Here is an 18,662-nt window from a genome sequence, read left to right as displayed (position 1 = left end):
TGTGTGTGTGTGAACGCAGGTCAGTGCTGTGCTCACCTGCAGTGTGCAGCTTGGTCGGAGGGGGTGTGTCGAGGCGAGGGCCAATCACTGCTCTATGTCGACAAAGCCATCGACTCAGGAAGCACACAGGTCATTTTCTATCTGATCAACATCTGATGAGTACCTGCACAACAAAGATGCAAACAGCCTCACTAAGCCCCGCCTCCTCTCTCACCTTTCCAGGTGTGTGCGTTCTGCAGTCGGCTCGGGGCGACCCTGCGTTGCCAGGAAACTAGCTGTGGGCGGAGCTACCACTTCCCCTGTGCTGCTGCAGCCGGGGCTCATCAGGACTGGAACCAGAGACACACACTGTGTACAAGACACAGACAAACAGGTACACACACACGCTGCACAAGACCGACACACACTGTTGTTGGTGTATGAAGAAGCTGGTGTGTGATGACATCGCTGGGACCAGTGGTTTGGTAGAATGTGACTGGTTTCGATGTAGATGAACGTTACTCACTGTTCAGAGACCCTGACCCTAAACCACCAAGCAGCGACTGGAGCATCAGCTCCCCCTGCTGGTCATCATCAGCTGCTCAGGAGGAATTGTTAACATTTTTACTAAATCCAAACTTTTCTCTCTCCAGGCTCTTCGCAGTGTGTGTTGTGTTTGGGTTCCGGTGATGTCAGCAGTCTGTTGATGTGTTGCTGCTGTGGTAACTGTTACCATGGCAGCTGCCTGGATCCCCCTCTGGTCCCCTCCCCCCTGTGCCGGGCCGGCTGGCATTGTGCTGAGTGTCGAGTGTGTCAGAGCTGCAGGTAACACACACTCACCATCAAATCTGACTCATGATGTCACAGTGAAGTTGACCTTTGACCACCACAACATAATCAATTTATCTCTTGAGTCATTGTGAATGAATGAATGATTTTATCCAGATATCAGACTGACGGGCGACCCGTAAACATTAAGATCCAAACATTAGTAACATGTTAACCACAACATACTGTAAACCCTGCACCCCCCCCACCCTGTGTTAGGTTGCGAGGTGATGATGGTGTGTTGCTGGTGTGTGAGCGCTGTGATAAAACGTATCACCGACACTGTCTCACTCCACCTCTGGATCACAGTCCGAGCTCGAGCTGGAGCTGCCAGGTGAGAGGAACAAACACACACACTGGTGTCAGCATTGATCTTCGGACTTACTCGTTTGATCTCAAAACCTCTATTTCTTCAGAATTGCAGAACCTGCCGTCACTGCGGTGTGAGGTCATCAGGCCAGTGGGCCAATCACCCGTTTTTGTGTGAGTCTTGTGACCCAGCCCTGCCCTGCCCTCTCTGTGGCCTCACGCCTGACCTCTACACACCCGAGGAGTACCTCACCTGTACCTGCTGCTATAGGTACACGCACACGCACAATAATTAGCAAAGTTAATTCCAATCTTTGGGCTACTGAGGCACACTTTCTTTGATTGATGATTCAAATTGAGCTAAAATAAACATTTTCTTTCCGTGTTGTGTGACAGGTGTGTCCATACAGCGTGTATAGTCCAGACTGGGGAGGGCAGGGCAGGGTCTGAAAGTTACATCTGCTCCACCTGCAGGCATCAGGAGGAGGATATAATCCCACACAGTCTCACTCCAGCCCTGCCAATCAGTTCCACACAGGCTTCACCTTTTAGCATTTCCCAGCCAACAATCAGCAATCAGGATCCACCCATGAGTCCTTCCTCTCATAGCCCAGTCCAGCTCGACTGCTTAGAACCACCACAGAGTCCTACCAAATCCATGTGCACACCATTACTGCAAAGTCTTACACCATCTCGTCCTGATCCATCAGCACTGGAAAGTCCTTCACCTACTAATCAACATTCATCAGAGCTCCAAGAAAGTCCTGAACTTGATCAACCTGATCCACCAGGTATACAACAGAGTCCTGCTCCATCTCTCCGTGATCCATTAGCACTTCGAGAAAGTATTTCCCCTACTCATCCTGATCCTTCAGAGCTCAAACAAAGTCCTACACCTACCCACCCGGAACCACTAGATATACAACAGAGTCCTGCTCCATCTCTCCTTGATCCATCAGAACTCGAAGAAAGTCCTGCATCTGTTCACCCTGATCCTTCAGAGCTCCAAGAAAGTCCTGCACCTGTTCACCCTGATCCTTCAGTACTCAAAGAAAGTCCTGCACCTGTTCACCCTGATCCTTCAGAACTGGAAGAAAGTTCTGCACCTGTTCACCCTGATCCTTCAGAGCTTCAAGAAAGTCCTGCTCCTGTTCACCCTGATCCTTCAGTGCTCAAAAAAAGTCCTACCCCTACCCACCCGGATCCACTAGATATCCAACAGAGTCCTGCTCCATCTCTCCTTGATCCATCAGAGCTCCAAGAAAGTCCTGAACCTGCTCACCCTGATCCTTCAGAGCTCCAAAAAAGTTCTGTACCTGCTAACCCTGATACTTCAGAGCTCCAAGAAAGTCCTGCACCTGCTCACCCTGATCCTTCAGAGCTCCAAGAAAGTCCTGCACCTGCTCACCCTGATCCTTCAGAGCTCCAAGAAAGTCCTGCACCTGTTCACCCTGATCCTTCAGAGCTTCAAGAAAGTCCTGCACCTGTTAACCCTGATCCTTCAGAGCTCCAAGAAAGTCCTGCACCTGTTATCCCTGATCCTTCAGAGCTCCAAGAAAGTCCAGCACCTGTTAACCCTGATCCTTCAGAGCTTCAAGAAAGTCCTGCACCTGCTAACCCTGATCCTTCAGAGCTTCAAGAAAGTCCTGTACCTGTTCACCCTGATCCTTCAGAGCTCCAAGAAAGTCCAGCACCTGTTAACCCTGATCCTTCAGAGCTTCAAGAAAGTCCTGCACCTGCTAACCCTGATCCTTCAGAGCTTCAAGAAAGTCCTGTACCTGTTAACCCTGATCCTTCAGAGCTACAAGAAAGTCCTGAACCTGCCAACCCTGATCCTTCAGAACTCCAAGCAAGTCCTGCACCTGTTCACCGTGATCCTTCAGAGCTTCAAGAAAGTCCTGCACCTGTTAACGCTGATCCTTCAGAGCTACAAGAAAGTCCTGAACCTGCCAACCCTGATACTTCAGAGCTTCAAGAAAGTCCTGCACCTGCCAACCCTGATCCTTCAGAGCTTCAAGAAAGTCCTGCACCTACTAACCCTGATCCTTCAGAGCTCCAAGAAAGTCCAGCACCTGTTCACTCTGATCCTTCAGAGCTTCAAGAAAGTCCTGCACCTGCTCACCCTGATCCTTCAGAGCTTCAAGAAAGTCCTGCACCTACTAACCCTGATCCTTTAGAGCTCCAAGAAAGTCCTGCACCTGTTCACCCTGATCCTTCAAAGCTTCAAGAAAGTCCTGCACCTACTAACCCTGATCCTTTAGAGCTCCAAGAAAGTCCTGCACCTGTTCACCCTGATCCTTCAGAGCTTCAAGAAAGTCCTGCGCCTGTTCACCCTGATCCTTCAGAGCTCCAAGAAAGTTCTGCACCTGTTCACCCTGATCCTTCAGAGCTTCAAGAAAGTCCTGCACCTGTTCACCCTGATCCTTCAGAGCTTCAAGAAAGTCCTGCGCCTGTTCACCCTGGTCCTTCAGAGCTCCAAGAAAGTTCTGCACCTGTTCACCCTGATCCTTCAGAGCTTCAAGAAAGTCCTGCACCTGTTCACCCTGATCCTTCAGAGCTTCAAGAAAGTCCTGCACCTGTTCACCCTGATCCTTCAGAGCTTCAAGAAAGTCCGGCACCTGTTCACCCTGATCCTTCAGAGCTTCAAGAAAGTCCTGCACCTGCTAACCGTGATCCTTCAGAGCTCCAAGAAAGTCCTGCACCTGTTCACCCTGATCCTTCAGAGCTTCAAGAAAGTCCTGCACCTTTTCACCCTGATCCTTCAGAGCTTCAAGAAAGTTCTGCACCTTTTCACCCTGATCCTTCAGAGCTCCAAGAAAGTCCTGCACCTGTTCACCCTGATCCTTCAGAGCTTCAAGAAAGTCCTGCACCTGCTAACCCTGATCCTTCAGAGCTCCAAGAAAGTTCTGCACCTTTTCACCCTGATCCTTCAGAGCTCCAAGAAAGTCCTGCACCTGTTCACCCTGATCCTTCAGAGCTTCAAGAAAGTTCTGCACCTTTTCACCCTGATCCTTCAGAGCTCCAAGAAAGTCATGCACCTGTTCACCCTGATCCTTCAGAGCTTCAAGAAAGGTCTGCACCCGTTCACCCTGATCCTTCAGAGCTTCAAGAAAATCCTGCACCTACTCATCCAAGAAATTCCCTAGAAATTCCCACTTCCTCTCATTCTAATCAAACAGACCCCCAAGTAATTGAACCACCCTCTCACCCTGGGGCAATAGAGCTTGAAACAAGGCTGTTGCCATTTGGCCATGATACTGCAAAACCTTCGCCACAGTTGCAACCAGCAGAACTCCAAGAAAGACGAACCCTGTCTCCCTGTAGCACAGCATTGCTTCAACATAGCCCTACACATGCTTATTGCGGTCCAACAGAACTTCATAAAGGAACTACACAACCCCCCCCTGGTCCTGTTCAACTGCAACAAAGCCCTACCCATATGACGTCTACCATGGCTCAGGATAGTCCTCGACAGCAGAGTTGCACCTCCACTAGCCCTACCCAGAATTCCACTGAGGAGCCGCTTACAGCCACAGAGTCCCACTGGAGTCCAACACAGGGTAGTCCCCTTCCTTGTGGCCTTACCCACAGCCCTCCACCAAACAGTCAGACCCAGGAAGGGCATAGTTCTCCACAGTACAGCCATCCACTTCAGATTCCCACACAGGACATCACCATACAGACACATGATAGACCGTGTAGTCCTACAAACATCATCAACCCGCCTCAGCACAGTTCCCCTCAAAGATGGCATAGTTCTACGTCACATAGTCCTGCACAAATTGGCACCTCAACTCCACATAGTCCCATACAGGATGCTGAATCTACACTGGACCAGGAAAGCCCAGGATTATGCAACTCTACTCACCTGCGATGTGGGACTTCACGGGACATTTCTACACTGAACCAGGACCATTCACCAGTCTACTGTAGGTTGACCCAGACAGGTATACAACATGCATCGTTGAGGTCCATTTCAGCTCCTTGTAGCCCATCACTGTCCCCACTTAGACCCACACAGTGTAGTCTGTCACAGCCTGCTAGCCCAGTTAAAGCACACTCTGTTCTGCCTCTTAGTCCGTTCCAGCTTAACCTGCTTCCCTCTCGGCTTACTGCACAGTCAAGAATCACTGAGGAATCCACTGAAACCAATGACAAAGGATTTAAGTCTTTGGACCATAGCCCTACCCAGCTAAGTTCAAACGTTAATGGCCTAACACCTGAAAGAAGCTCATATGAACTGTCCACTGCTTTCCCTAATGGCCAACTTCCAAACCAGCTTAGCCCTGTTCCAAGTAGCATGCATAGCCCTGACCAGTCCAGCCCAAGCCATGTCCCTGCACCAGAAAGCCTTGTTCACATTAGCACTTCAGCGGAACACAGTAGCCTAACTTTCTCACCTTGTGCTAATGAAACTGAGGAAAATCCTCACCTAGCTAGCCACATGCATCAGAGGCCTTCTCATGACAGACTCCCAGGCTGCATGGAAGGTAAAGCTAGCCCCATACATATCCAAGCTAGTACATGCCAAGCTAGTGCTAGCCCTACACATACCAGTGAAATGCCTACTAGTCCTGCCAACTCTCTTCAGGCTTGTGCTTGCTCCATGCAAACTGAGACAAGCCCTGCCCACGTAAGCCCTTTAGCTTCCGAGAGTAACCCCTCAGCCATATTGGCTGGACCCGTCCACCCCCCCTCTTGTCAGGATGAAGAGATTGAAGTAGCCGTCAACCAACCAACTCTACTTATTCAGTCAGAAACTGGTTATCCTAACTCCACGCCCAGCAGTCAAGCTCAAACAAATGCTACTAATGCTGACCCAGTCCACGCAGACACTCCCAGTAGCTACAGTCTGATGGACACCATTGATGCTTCGGAGAGAGCGAGGCTCACTGTGGGGAGTTGTTTGAAGCTCACACAAAATCAGATGAGCCAAAGACCCACACATCCTTTTCAGTTAAGTCCCTTACATGTCCAGTCTAGCTGCAATTCTTCACAGACAACTCCTGCTAGCTTTAGTCCTCCACACTGTTTGCTGACTGGTACTAGCCCAGCTGCTGACTCTGTTAGCCAAAGTCTGAGCAACATTACCTCAGACTGCAGTGGCCAGACAGGTCCTCACCTGGCTAGCATAATAGATGTTGGCGTCATCCACAGTCCACCTAGGTCTAGTCCTGCTGGTCAAGCTAGTCCTATTCACACACAGAGCACCTCTAATTGTGTCCACTCAGGTCCTCTCAAAAGACAGAGTCCCTCATTAATTGTTGCTTGTGTTAGCCCACCTCACAGGCAAGCTCAGGCCAGTGAAACCCATCTTCGCCCTGCAGGTAGCCCACATTATAGCCCATCTCTCGACACTGGAGCCACTTCTGGCCTTACGGCACATCTGAGCCCCTCTATTGTTGGCTCAAATCCTGATATGGACACCTTGGCCAGTTCTATAATGCAGAGCTCTGTTCTTCCGAGTGCAGCTCACCTTGATCCTGTTCATGTGTCTTCAGACAGAAGCATGCAGATGAGTCCAGAACCTTCCAGTTTCTTACTTGATGATTTACCTGCTGCTAGCTTCAACCAGGCTAGTCTGAGCCAGGTTGGCCGGTTCCCAGTTAGTCAACACCCAGACCCTGACAGGTCAGCTCCTGAAAACCAACAAAATACTGCCTTGGTAAGGCCCTTGTATCAAGGAGCGCCCCCCTCTGTAGATGTTACTTCAATTCAGGCTCGTGTCAGCCATTCTAGTCCTGTCTCTTCTAGCCCCACTCAGGATAACACTGTAATGCCTAGCACTAGTCACACGAGTGAAACCCCTGCTAGTCCCCCACTCGCTGTCCCCTCACAGTTCAGTCCTGCTCAGACATGTTCACCCCCCGTGCCACACACTCAAGACAACTCTGTTCAAAGTAGCCTAGCTAAAAGTCCTGTTTGGGGTCCCATGGATCTAGGTTATACACCAAACTGCCCAAGTCCTGGTCCTGTCAGCCCTGTGCAGCCAGAAATTAGGTCCAGTCCTGTTCCTGATGCCACAATGAGTAGTGTGGCTAGCTCTGGTCCCACTCTGGTTAGCCCTAATCGTGCTAGTCCTGTGCAGTGTGAACAAAGCCCTGGTCCTGTTAGCCCTGTTCAGTCTGATGCTGGTCCTGGAAGCCGGGAAGTTTGGTCTGGTTCCAGCCCCGAGCAAGGCACAGAAACAGAGAGGAATTCTGCAACTACTGAGGGTGAGTTTCACTAAAGAAGTGTGCGTGTGTCAGTGTTTGTTGAATCATCTGAAAAGTGCTGAGTTTATACGTGTTTTTGTTTCTTCAGACATCAGCATGGTTGAGCAGGAGGTGGAGAAAAAGACTGAAAAGGAGGAGATAGACAGTGAAGCTCCAGAGCAAGAGGAGGTGGCCGAAGTGAAGGAAGAAGTGGGTGAAGTGAAGGAGGTGGAAGAGATGGAGGAGGTGAAGGAAGTGGAGGAGGTGGTGTTTCATCAGATAAAGGAGAGACAAGAAGAGGAGGAGCCTGTTGAGACATCAGAGGAAGAAGATGATCTGGAGCAGTTTCCTTCTAACACTGCTGTCTCCTCCCCCTTACTCCCTCAGCCGGCTCCTCCTCCCCCCACTCCTCGTCTGCCACACTCTGTCTCACCCCTCCTACCACAACGTTCTCCTTCTAGAGCTGGGCCTCTGAGGGCCTCCCCTCCCAGCACTGCCTTACCCTCCTCCTGCTCCCCCCACACTCCATGTCCTCCATCTCTTCCCCTGGAGGACCTCCCCCAGAAAGGCCAGCAAACCAATCAAAGAGGAGAAGGGACAGGGACAGCAGCAGAGGCGGGGCTTGAGAACAGAAGAGATTCCAGTCAAACCCAGAGCCAAGAACCTGTTGCTGCGGCAACAGAACCCACCAAAGATGAGCACCAGCCACTTGCTGAGCCTTTCCTGAGGGAGGAGGAGCCACAGCCTGCATCAGACCGGACCGTTGCTCCTGAGGTGGTTGCTGGGCAACGACCAATGAGGGAGTGGCCGGTTGAGGAGGAGGAGGAGGAGGAAGAAGAGGGAGATATAGATAGCATTGATCAAGAGGAGAGGGAGGGCGCAAAGCTAGTGGACCAATCAGATGTGGAAGAGGAGGAGCCATTGAGCCCTGTGCTGGAGCTGGACTCCTCCTTTGACAAGGAGGTGATGGAGCTGATGACCTCAACGACTCCCCCCCCCTCCCTCCTACACCTCTCCTCCCCCAGCCCGCCTCCCCTCCCCCGTTGGGGAAAGGGTCGGACTCTCAGGTTTCCTCCCTCCTCCTCCAGACCTTTAGATGACCTCTCCATCCGTCTGAGACAGTCTCCCTTCTCTACTGAGGCCTCCCCCGAAACCTCCCCCACCAGAGCTCTCCTCACCCCCCCTCCGCTCTCCCCGCCCTCACCTCATCTCAGGTCCCCCCCCTCTGCCAGAGAGTCTCCACCTCTGTCCAAGGTAACTGTTACACATGCTGGTCACCATCTCCTTCCTGTGTCCTCCTCCTTCTGACATCTCCTTCCTGTGTCCTCCTCCTACTGACATCTCCTTCCTGTGTCCTCCTCCTACTGACATCTCCTTCCTGTGTCCTCCTCCTACTGACATCTCCTTCCTGTGTCCTCCTCCTACTGACATCTCCTTCTGTGTCCTCCTCCTACTGACGTCTCCTTCTGTGTCCTCCTCCTACTGACATCTCCTTCTGTGTCCTCCTCCTACTGAGATCTCCTTCCTGTGTCCTCCTCCTACTGACATCTCCTTCTGTGTCCTCCTCCTACTGAGATCTCCTTCCTGTGTCCTCCTCCTACTGAGATCTCCTTCCTGTGTCCTCCTCCTACTGACATCTCCTTCCTGTGTCCTCCTCCTACTGACGTCTCCTTCCTGTGTCCTCCTCCTACTGACATCTCCTTCTGTGTCCTCCTCCTACTGACGTCTCCTTCCTGTTTCCTCCTCCTACTGACATCTCCTTCCTGTTTCCTCCTCCTACTGACGTCTCCTTCTGTGTCCTCCTCCTACTGACATCTCCTTCTGTGTCCTCCTCCTACTGACGTCTCCTTCCTGTGTCCTCCTCCTACTGACATCTCCTTCTGTGTCCTCCTCCTACTGACGTCTCCTTCCTGTTTCCTCCTCCTACTGACGTCTCCTTCCTGTGTCCTCCTCCTACTGACATCTCCTTCCTGTGTCCTCCTCCTACTGACGTCTCCTTCCTGTGTCCTCCTCCTACTGACGTCTCCTTCCTGTGTCCTCCTCCTACTGACATCTCCTTCCTGTGTCCTCCTCCTACTGACATCTCCTTCCTGTGTCCTCCTCCTACTGACATCTCCTTCCTGTGTCCTCCTCCTACTGACGTCTCCTTCCTGTGTCCTCCTCCTACTGACGTCTCCTTCTGTGTCCTCCTCCTACTGACGTCTCCTTCCTGTGTCCTCCTCCTACTGACGTCTCCTTGCTGTGTCCTCCTCCTACTGACATCTCCTTCCTGTGTCCTCCTCCTACTGACGTCTCCTTCCTGTGTCCTCCTCCTACTGACGTCTCCTTGCTGTGTCCTCCTCCTACTGACGTCTCCTTCCTGTGTCCTCCTCCTACTGACGTCTCCTTGCTGTGTCCTCCTCCTACTGACGTCTCCTTCTGTGTCCTCCTCCTACTGACATCTCCTTCCTGTGTCCTCCTCCTACTGAGATCTCCTTCCTGTGTCCTCCTCCTACTGACATCTCCTTCCTGTGTCCTCCTCCTACTGACATCTCCTTCTGTGTCCTCCTCCTACTGACGTCTCCTTCCTGTTTCCTCCTCCTACTGACGTCTCCTTCTGTGTCCTCCTCCTACTGACATCTCCTTCTGTGTCCTCCTCCTACTTACATCTCCTTCCTGTGTCCTCCTCCTACTGACGTCTCCTTCCTGTGTCCTCCTCCTACTGACGTCTCCTTCCTGTGTCCTCCTCCTACTGACGTCTCCTTCCTGTGTCCTCCTCCTACTGACATCTCCTTCCTGTGTCCTCCTCCTACTGACATCTCCTTCCTTTGTCCTCCTCCTACTGACGTCTCCTTCCTGTTTCCTCCTCCTACTGACGTCTCCTTCTGTGTCCTCCTCCTACTGACGTCTCCTTGCTGTGTCCTCCTCCTACTGACATCTCCTTCCTGTGTCCTCCTCCTACTGACGTCTCCTTCCTGTGTCCTCCTCCTACTGACGTCTCCTTGCTGTGTCCTCCTCCTACTGACGTCTCCTTCCTGTGTCCTCCTCCTACTGACGTCTCCTTGCTGTGTCCTCCTCCTACTGACGTCTCCTTCTGTGTCCTCCTCCTACTGACATCTCCTTCCTGTTTCCTCCTCCTACTGACGTCTCCTTCCTGTGTCCTCCTCCTACTGACATCTCCTTCCTGTTTCCTCCTCCTACTGACGTCTCCTTCCTGTGTCCTCCTCCTACTGACATCTCCTTCCTGTGTCCTCCTCCTACTGACGTCTCCTTCCTGTGTCCTCCTCCTACTGACGTCTCCTTCCTGTGTCCTCCTCCTACTGACGTCTCCTTCCTGTGTCCTCCTCCTTCTAGCTGACCTTGTGCTTTTTTTCTTCATTTGTTCACCTCAGTTTCCTCAGATGACTGTGCTCCCCTTGACTCCTAAAATCGGCATGGGGAAACCGGCCATCTCCAAGAGGAAGTTCTCCCCCGGTCGAGCCAGGGTCAAACAGGTATGTGACCTTTGACCCCATGCTCCTGAACTGGGACCAGTGACGTGTACGTGAAGCGAGCTCAACATGTCCAGGATATCTATCTGGCTCGATTGAACCTTACAATCACAGTCAGGCTAAGTGGTCACATGACGCTGGTTATCAACTCGTTAAGTTTACTCGAGCTTTTGTCAAGATCTGAGCGCGTACACGTAAAAGGGGCGGGGTTTACGGCATATGACCAATTACAAACATGGACAGTTTGACTAGCATATGTTTGACTCATATTCCACAAGGAGGATTCAAACTGTATTATAATAAACATAAGAGGAAAACAAACATCCAGAATAAAAGAATAGAATAGAATCCTGTATTGTCCTTCCACAGTTTACGAAATTTAGCAGCAATCCAAAAGGTGGATAGTATAAAAGCAGCGAGACCTGAGTCCTGCAGAAAGGGGCGTGGGCAGCCGCTGCTCCTCTGAAGACTCTCCTGTCCACCGCTGAGCATCCGGTGCACCACACACACGTGCAGAACATCAGCACGCTCTCCATCCAGGAGCTCACAGGATCTCGGGGGTCTCTGAAGACCTTGGTCCTCCTCAGAGGATGTTTGGTTTTGTGACTGTTTGATTGCATTCATGTAACTGCATTTTATCTCCCTCTCCTTTTTTCTTTGGTCTCCTTCACTTCAACCATCCTCCTCCTCCCTAATTCAGGGTTCCTGGAGTAGTCGCAGAGGGGTGAGCCCCCCCTCATCCTCCCAGGACTCCACGGGGGAGGGAGGGTGGGACAGCCCTAAGCCACAAACACCGGACTCCCCCATCTGGAGCATGAGACTGGTAAAGAAACACACTCCAATTCTGATAGGCTTATATATGACTCATACCCCCCATCTGGGATGTAAGGGTGTGAAAAACAATTGCACTCGTTCTGTCAGTCTGCCAGAGCTAACACCTGCCCACTAAATGTGTGTGATCGTTCACGTTTACTGAAATTTGATTAGTTTCATGTGTTTGTGTGACTCAGGTCATGAGAAACAAACTGTTATGGTTCATTACACCTCCCCCCAGAACCACCAGGGGGCGTAGCATCAGGCTTTACATGAGCCTCACAGCAGAGGCTGTGCTGTGAAATCAATTTGGGAACTAAAGTCAATTTAGGATATTTGGGAACTGCTTGGAACGGCTTTGAAAGACAAAAGTTATTTTTCAAGAACGTCACATGTCTGGTAAATGAATGATTTCAATGTCTTGATGTTACTCAGGGGCGTGGCTCAGGGTTTCCAGGCAGGAGGAGGTCCAGAGCAGGAGGTGTCGGAGGAGGAAGAGGAGGAGGAAGAGGAAGGAGCAGACTGAAGACTCAGGACAGTCTGACTGTGTCACCAGGAGTAAGAACACACTCACACACACACACACACACACAGTCTAACATCTGAGCAGATAATGATGACAGTTCTCTGTGTGTCAGTACGTGGAACCGTTCCAGCCGAAGGAGGAGGAGGAGAACTCCATGCACAACACGGTGGTGATGTTCTCTACCGCCGACCACTTCACCCTCAGACAGGTAACCTCACCTGGAATCAACGTGTGATACTTTCAAAAGGAAAACATGGAACAATCTGACGTGTTTGTGTGTGTGTGTGTGGGGACAGGACATGTGTGTGGTGTGTGGTAGTTTTGGTCAGGGTGCTGAAGGCAGACTGTTGTCCTGCTCCCAGTGTGGACAGTGTTATCATCCCTACTGTGTCAACGTCAAGGTCAGTACACTCACACACTCATTACTGTTCATCAATCAATACTCATCAGGGATTGATTTATTTAAATACCAGTTGTTTCTCTAGAAAGTCTGTAATCAGATTACTCTTTGTTCAGATTACACGGGTGGTCCTGACCAAAGGGTGGCGCTGTCTGGAGTGCACGGTGTGTGAGGCGTGCGGTGAGGCCAGCGACCCTGCACGACTGTTGCTTTGTGACGACTGTGACATCAGCTATCACACCTACTGCCTGGACCCGCCCCTCCTCACGGTCCCTAAAGGAGCCTGGAAGTGCAAGTGGTGCGTTCAACTGTCCGTCGTCTGTCTGACGTCTGTCTGTCCACCCGTCTCCTGTCCCTCTCCTGTCTGTGTGTCTGGTCTTCTCTCTAACAGTGTGCTGTGTTTCCTCCTCAGGTGTGTGTGGTGTGTTCAGTGTGGCTCCGCCTCCCCTGGGCTGCACTGTGATTGGCAGAGTAACTACAGTCGCTGTGGACCATGTTCCAGTCTGAGCCGCTGTCCACTCTGTCAGAGACACTACACACAGGAGGACCTCATACTGCAGTGTCAGCAATGTGACAGGTAGCACTCACTCATGGTGTAACAGCTGTGTGCCAGGCGTAACCATAGTGACAGTGATGAGTTTCAAATAAAAATGTATCAGTGTGGGTGGAGACTAAATAACCCACAACATGTAAATCATTTGCACAGGTGGGTCCATGCTGTGTGTCAGGGTCTGACCACTGATGAAGAGGTGGAGGTCGCTGCTGATGAAGGTTTCGACTGTTCGCTGTGCAGGTCACATGGTCGCAGCTCGTTAGGTAAACACACACGTCTCAAATCTGAGTTGAAGTTCTTCATTGAAACTCACAATGTGTATGCCTAACACTGTGTGTGTGTGTGTGTGTGTGTGTGTGTGTGTGTGTGTGTGGGTGTGGGTGTGTGTCAGGGTGCTCAGACAGTTTTGATTCTCCCTTCGTGGCTCAGATCGTCTCCCGGGTGAAAGAACCAGGTGAGGAACGCTGCTCCATCCCTTTCTACATTTGCAGGCAAATCAGGATAATTGTCACAGAGTTTGCATCAGATCCTCCTCATGGTTCAGGTGAGAGGTGGAGCAGCCGGGGGGGGGCAGACACACACAGGAAGTGACCTGTCACCTCTGCTGCAGAGGTCATGTGATCACGTTTACGTCACCTGACAGTTCGTCAGCTCTGATCACCACAAACTCCAGATTTGTGACTCCCTCAGTGGATCAGTGGAGGATCCTCTGCTGGTCACACTGCTCCTGGATCTAGACTCTACACAGGAGCTCAGGGGGAGGAGCTGAGTCTCACTCTTCTGTGTGAAGCAGCTTTTGACTTTGGCTGCTGCCTGTGACGCCCCCAATCATGTTTCATTTTCCATGTAAACGCTATTCATTGATATTATTATAAAGAAATGCTTATTATCATGTTTCAGTAAGTGTGTGTGTGTGTGTGTGTGTGTGTGTGTGTAGAAACAAAGACCTACACTCAGGACGGAGTGTGTCTCACGGAGTCGGGTCTGTCTCACCTCCAGTCGCTGGTTGAACCTCTGATGTCACCGCGCCGGTATCGCAGGTAAACTCGCGGCCCTGGTCTTCTTTGCTGTTGTTGGTGATGAGTCATAACACTGATCAGCTGTTTCCTGTCTGCAGGTGTAAACCCAAACTGAAGCTGAGGATCATCAATCAGAACAGTGTCTCTGTCCTCCAGACCCCGCCAGACCCCGACCACCCCACTGAGCTCGATCACAGAGGTCAGAGGTCACTCACGTGAAACACAAATATGTCTTTTTGTACTTGTTGGGACTGTCACTGAGATGATGCGGGTTCATCAGACACAGCAAAGTGATTTCTGAGTCTCACAGGAAGTTGTCATGGTTTAATGTTTTTAGTCTCTCTCTCTCTCTCTCTGGTCGGGAGGATGTTGAGGTACACAAGAGATAATCCAGCAAGAATGTCTGTCTGTGATAGGCTGGTGCAGCGACTTCCTGGTTGATGTGTGTGTGTGTGTGTGTGATCATCAGGTGACTTGGAGTGTGAGATGAAATCTGACTCCAGCCCAGAGCGAGACCATGCTCCCGACGATGACGTCACCAAGGAGCCGGAGGTTACCGACGGCAAGAGGAAGAGGAAACCGTACAGGCCTGGTGAGGAGCTGATCGTTTTGTGTAAACGTGTGTTGATGTCTCCTGGTTTTTCCCTTGGACAGAAAACTGGGGTTAAAGGTGAAAGTCTCAGTTTTCTGGGCAAACAGGAAATAGGTTGGAAATAGATTCCCAGGAGTTGTGTTTTCCAACTGACGATGAACATGACGAACAACAGGAAGTAAAACCGTTCAACTCACGTAGCTTCCTGTCTTCATCTCTCCGTCTCCGTCTCTGTGACCCAGGTATCGGGGGGTTCATGGTGCGTCAGCGTGGAGGGAAGGCCGGTCCCAGCAGAATCAAACTGTGCAGAAAAGGTTCAACAGAGACGCGTTTGAGCCGAGACGAAGGTGAGACGCCTGCTGCTGTGGACACGCCCCCGCCTCCATCACAAGTTCACCTTGATGTCACTAACACTACAACAACACGCAGTGAAAACATTAATGATGAACGTTTTTATCCCATCAGCCCTGTTGGGGGCTGATGTTGTCATGGAGATGGCATCTGCTGCTGACCAGGCAATGGAGAAGGCGAAGAAGAGGTACAGGAAGAAGAAGACGAAGCTGGAGGAGGATTTTCCATCTTATCTCCAGGTAATGCACAGACTCACACAGACACACTCACACACACAATTTAAATCCCAGGGTCCTGATTGGCTCTCCCTCTCGTCCAGGAAGCGTTCTTTGGTCGGGATCTTCTGGACCGGAGCCGGCAGGTGGACAGGAGGGCGGGGCCAGAGACCGCAGGCGGCCAGTTGGGAGCAGCAGTGGGTAAACTGAAAAGCCCTGCCCCTGGTATACATGGCCCCTCCCCTACCACAGTTTTAGGTGGTGCCATGGCAACCAACAATAAACAAGGAACACTGCGTGAGTTTTTATTTGTTTTCAAGGTTATTTTCTCTTTTCAGTCTTTATCAGTGGCTCATTCATTCATTCATTCATTCATTGTGTGTCTGTGTGTGTCTGTGTGTGTCTGTGTGTGTGTTGGGTGTGTGTCAGCCTTCTCGGAGGAAGCTCTTGTGGATCTGTCTGATGTTCTCAGCACTGACCCTCACATCCTGGCGACAGGAGCCACAGGTACACGTCACCAGAGTTCTTCATTCCTGCTGTTTCCTCTCATGTTTAATAAACATCCTTTTGTTGAACTCAAGAGTTCAGTGGAATATTTACAGCAGAGTTGATTCTAACACCAGCAGATGAGATAATTAGTGAGATGATATTAACACACACAGGTTTCTCAGCTTCAGTCCCCACAGGAACATCCCAGTGTTCTCCACAGGTGATGAGCCTGAAGCTGCTGAGATGACTCTCCCAACACGTTACAGCTCATTTCAAAACAGAAACTATTTTAATTAACAGATCACGGTTTTAGATTCTACTGTGTATTTTTTTAAATAGTCTCCAATCAAACTTTCTTGACTTTAAAACTGATCCTTATGATCAGTAAAGAACGTCTTTGATATTTGTCAGCTGGTCCACAGAGGGCGCCATCACTGCCGTACAACTAAATCCTGACACCAACAAAGAAGGAGAGTGACTTTGTGTATTTGTTTTCAGGTCAGTTCCAGGTAGAGCGCTCCCCCTCTCCGTTTGGTAAGACATGATGACTCTTCTCCTCCAGATAACACTGACTCTTCTTCTCCTCCTCCAGATAACACTGACTCTTCTTCTTCTTCTCCTCCAGATAACTCTGACTCTTCTTCTTCTCCTCAAGATAACACTGACTCTTCTTCTTCTCCTCCTCCAGATAACACTGACTCTTCTTCTTCTCCTCCAAATAACACTGACTCTTCTTCTCCTCCAGATAACACTGACTCTTCTTCTTCTGAAGATAACACTGACTCTTCTTCTTCTCCTCCAGATAACACTGACTCTTCTTCTCCTCCAGATAACACTGACTCTTCTTCTTCTGCAGTTAACACTGACTCTTCTTCTTCTCCTCTAGATAACACTGACTCTTCTTCTTCTCCTCCAGATAACACTGACTCTTCTTCTTCTCCTCCAGTTAACACTGACTCTTCATCTCCAGATAACCCTGTCCGGTGTTCTTCCTCGGCTCCAGAAACACTGACTCTTCTTCTCCTCCAGATAACACTGACTCTTCTTCTCCTCCTCCAGATAACACTGACTCTTCTTCTCCTCCTCCAGATAACACTGACTCTTATTCTCCTCCTCCAGATAACACTGACTCTTCTTCTTCTGCAGATAACACTGACTCTTCTTCTCCTCCAGATAACACTGACTCTTCTTCTCCTCCTCCAGATAACACTGACTCTTATTCTCCTCCAGTTAACACTGACTGTTCTTCTTCTCCTCCAGATAACACTGACTCTTCTTCTCCTTCTCCAGATAACACTGACTCCTCTTCTTCTCATACTCCAGATAACACTGACTCTTCTTCTTCTCCTCCAGATAACACTGACTCTTCTTCTTCTCCTCCAGATAACACTGACTTTTCTTCTTCTCCTCTAGATAACACTGACTCTTCTTCTTCTCCTCCAGATAACACTGACTCTTCTTCTCCTCCTCCAGATAACACTGACTCTTCTTCTTCTCCTCCAGATAACTCTGACTCATCTTCTTCTCCTCCAGATAACTCTGACTCTTCTTCTCCTTCTCCTCTAGATAACACTGACTCTTCTTCTTCTCCTCCAGATAACACTGACTTTTCTTCTTCTCCTCCAGATAACACTGACTCTTCTTCTTCTCCTCCAGACAACACTGACTCTTCCTCTCCAGATAACCCTTTCTGGTGTTCTTCCTCGGCTCCAGAAACACTGACTCTTCTTCTTCTCTCTGTCCGTCTCTCAGCTGGACTGGACATCAGCTCCATGGCCGACGACTCGTCTTGGACCTGTGAGCCAACAGGAAGCGCTGGCCGAGGCCAGAGGGCGATGCAGGAAGAAACTCTGGATGCTATCTTGAGTCCTGAGCTGGACAAAATGGTGACTGATGGTGAGTTTTAAGTGGAACCAAAGAAGTTTTAGAGATTTTGTGTTGGAAGAGATCTACCAGTGAATGAACACAGTTTCAGAGTATTGATTAGTTATTGATCAGCACCTGATCAGAAACGTGTTTGCTTTGTTTCAGGCGCCATCCTCAGCAGACTCTTCAAAATCCCAGGTAAGACTGAGTCACACTGAACTGAGAACTGCAAACTGTCCACGAGCACAGAAAACTAATGTGTGTGTGTGTGTGTGTGTGTGTGTGTGTGTGTGTTTGTGTGTAGAGCTGGAGGGGAAGGACGTGGAGGACGTGTTCACTGCTGTTCTCAGTCCAAACAGCAGCAACAACCAACCACAGCAAAACCGACACACACACAGTGCTGCTGGGAGCAAGACACACACCCACCACCCAGGTACACACACCACGCACAGATTGTCTTGGATTTATTTTATTGTTGGTCCTTCAGTTGTGTTACACTGATCACTAGTGACGTCACAGTAACAAACAAACTCTGCCTCTGAGCAGCGGCTTCGTTTCTGCCGCTGATGAACGGCCTGATGGGAGCTGCTCCTCACTTTCAAAACACTCCCATGATGACCAGCGGTGCCCAGGCTCCAGCAGGCTTTAGGATGCCCCCCCCAGGAGGACCTGCCCTCAGTGCATCAACAGGCCCCACCCCTATGCTGACCTCAACCAATCAGCAGCCAGCTGGAGAGAGCACGCAGGATGTGATGTCCACGGCTCAGAGGGGAATGTTGAAGTGGGAGAAAGAAGAAACGCTGGGAGAGCTTGCTACTGTCGCCCCGGTCCTCTACTGCAATACCAACTTCCCCCAGCTGAGGGAGCAGCATCCTGGTATATTTATATGTATATAAACACAGTGGTTAAAACCGTTCAGTGTGAAGAATAAGAATTTAAATAGTAATGGCTGCTTTACTGTGTGTGTGTGTGTGTGTGTGTGTGTGTGTGTGTGTGTGTGTGTGTGTGTGTGTGTGTGTGTGTGTGTGTGTGTGTGTGTGTGTGTGTGTGTGTGTGTG

General features: G+C 50.3%; 1 protein-coding gene across 1 annotated transcript in view; it reads left to right on the top strand.

Moving 5' to 3' along the window:
• The window catches only part of LOC133027211 (histone-lysine N-methyltransferase 2C-like), a 51,008-nt gene that overhangs the window by 8,362 nt on the left and 23,984 nt on the right, over window positions 1-18,662 (top strand). The window contains exons 8-35 of the mRNA XM_061094243.1: window positions 20-129; window positions 223-373; window positions 633-804; window positions 1,027-1,141; window positions 1,224-1,387; window positions 1,513-7,331; window positions 7,420-8,564; window positions 10,682-10,783; window positions 11,481-11,603; window positions 12,029-12,151; window positions 12,232-12,327; window positions 12,416-12,520; window positions 12,636-12,817; window positions 12,932-13,096; window positions 13,226-13,335; window positions 13,464-13,526; window positions 14,010-14,112; window positions 14,190-14,290; window positions 14,561-14,683; window positions 14,926-15,030; window positions 15,149-15,273; window positions 15,354-15,546; window positions 15,679-15,756; window positions 16,237-16,272; window positions 17,491-17,634; window positions 17,770-17,802; window positions 17,909-18,037; window positions 18,151-18,480. Coding sequence (XP_060950226.1) covers window positions 20-129; window positions 223-373; window positions 633-804; window positions 1,027-1,141; window positions 1,224-1,387; window positions 1,513-7,331; window positions 7,420-8,564; window positions 10,682-10,783; window positions 11,481-11,603; window positions 12,029-12,151; window positions 12,232-12,327; window positions 12,416-12,520; window positions 12,636-12,817; window positions 12,932-13,096; window positions 13,226-13,335; window positions 13,464-13,526; window positions 14,010-14,112; window positions 14,190-14,290; window positions 14,561-14,683; window positions 14,926-15,030; window positions 15,149-15,273; window positions 15,354-15,546; window positions 15,679-15,756; window positions 16,237-16,272; window positions 17,491-17,634; window positions 17,770-17,802; window positions 17,909-18,037; window positions 18,151-18,480 — 10,245 coding nt within the window. The remainder of the gene's footprint in view (window positions 1-19; window positions 130-222; window positions 374-632; window positions 805-1,026; window positions 1,142-1,223; window positions 1,388-1,512; window positions 7,332-7,419; window positions 8,565-10,681; window positions 10,784-11,480; window positions 11,604-12,028; window positions 12,152-12,231; window positions 12,328-12,415; window positions 12,521-12,635; window positions 12,818-12,931; window positions 13,097-13,225; window positions 13,336-13,463; window positions 13,527-14,009; window positions 14,113-14,189; window positions 14,291-14,560; window positions 14,684-14,925; window positions 15,031-15,148; window positions 15,274-15,353; window positions 15,547-15,678; window positions 15,757-16,236; window positions 16,273-17,490; window positions 17,635-17,769; window positions 17,803-17,908; window positions 18,038-18,150; window positions 18,481-18,662) is intronic.

Source organism: Limanda limanda, chromosome 20 (assembly GCF_963576545.1).
Source record: "Limanda limanda chromosome 20, fLimLim1.1, whole genome shotgun sequence".
In the NCBI taxonomy this organism is placed as follows: Eukaryota; Metazoa; Chordata; class Actinopteri; order Pleuronectiformes; family Pleuronectidae; genus Limanda; species Limanda limanda.
This window is presented reverse-complemented; position numbering and strand designations above follow the sequence as displayed.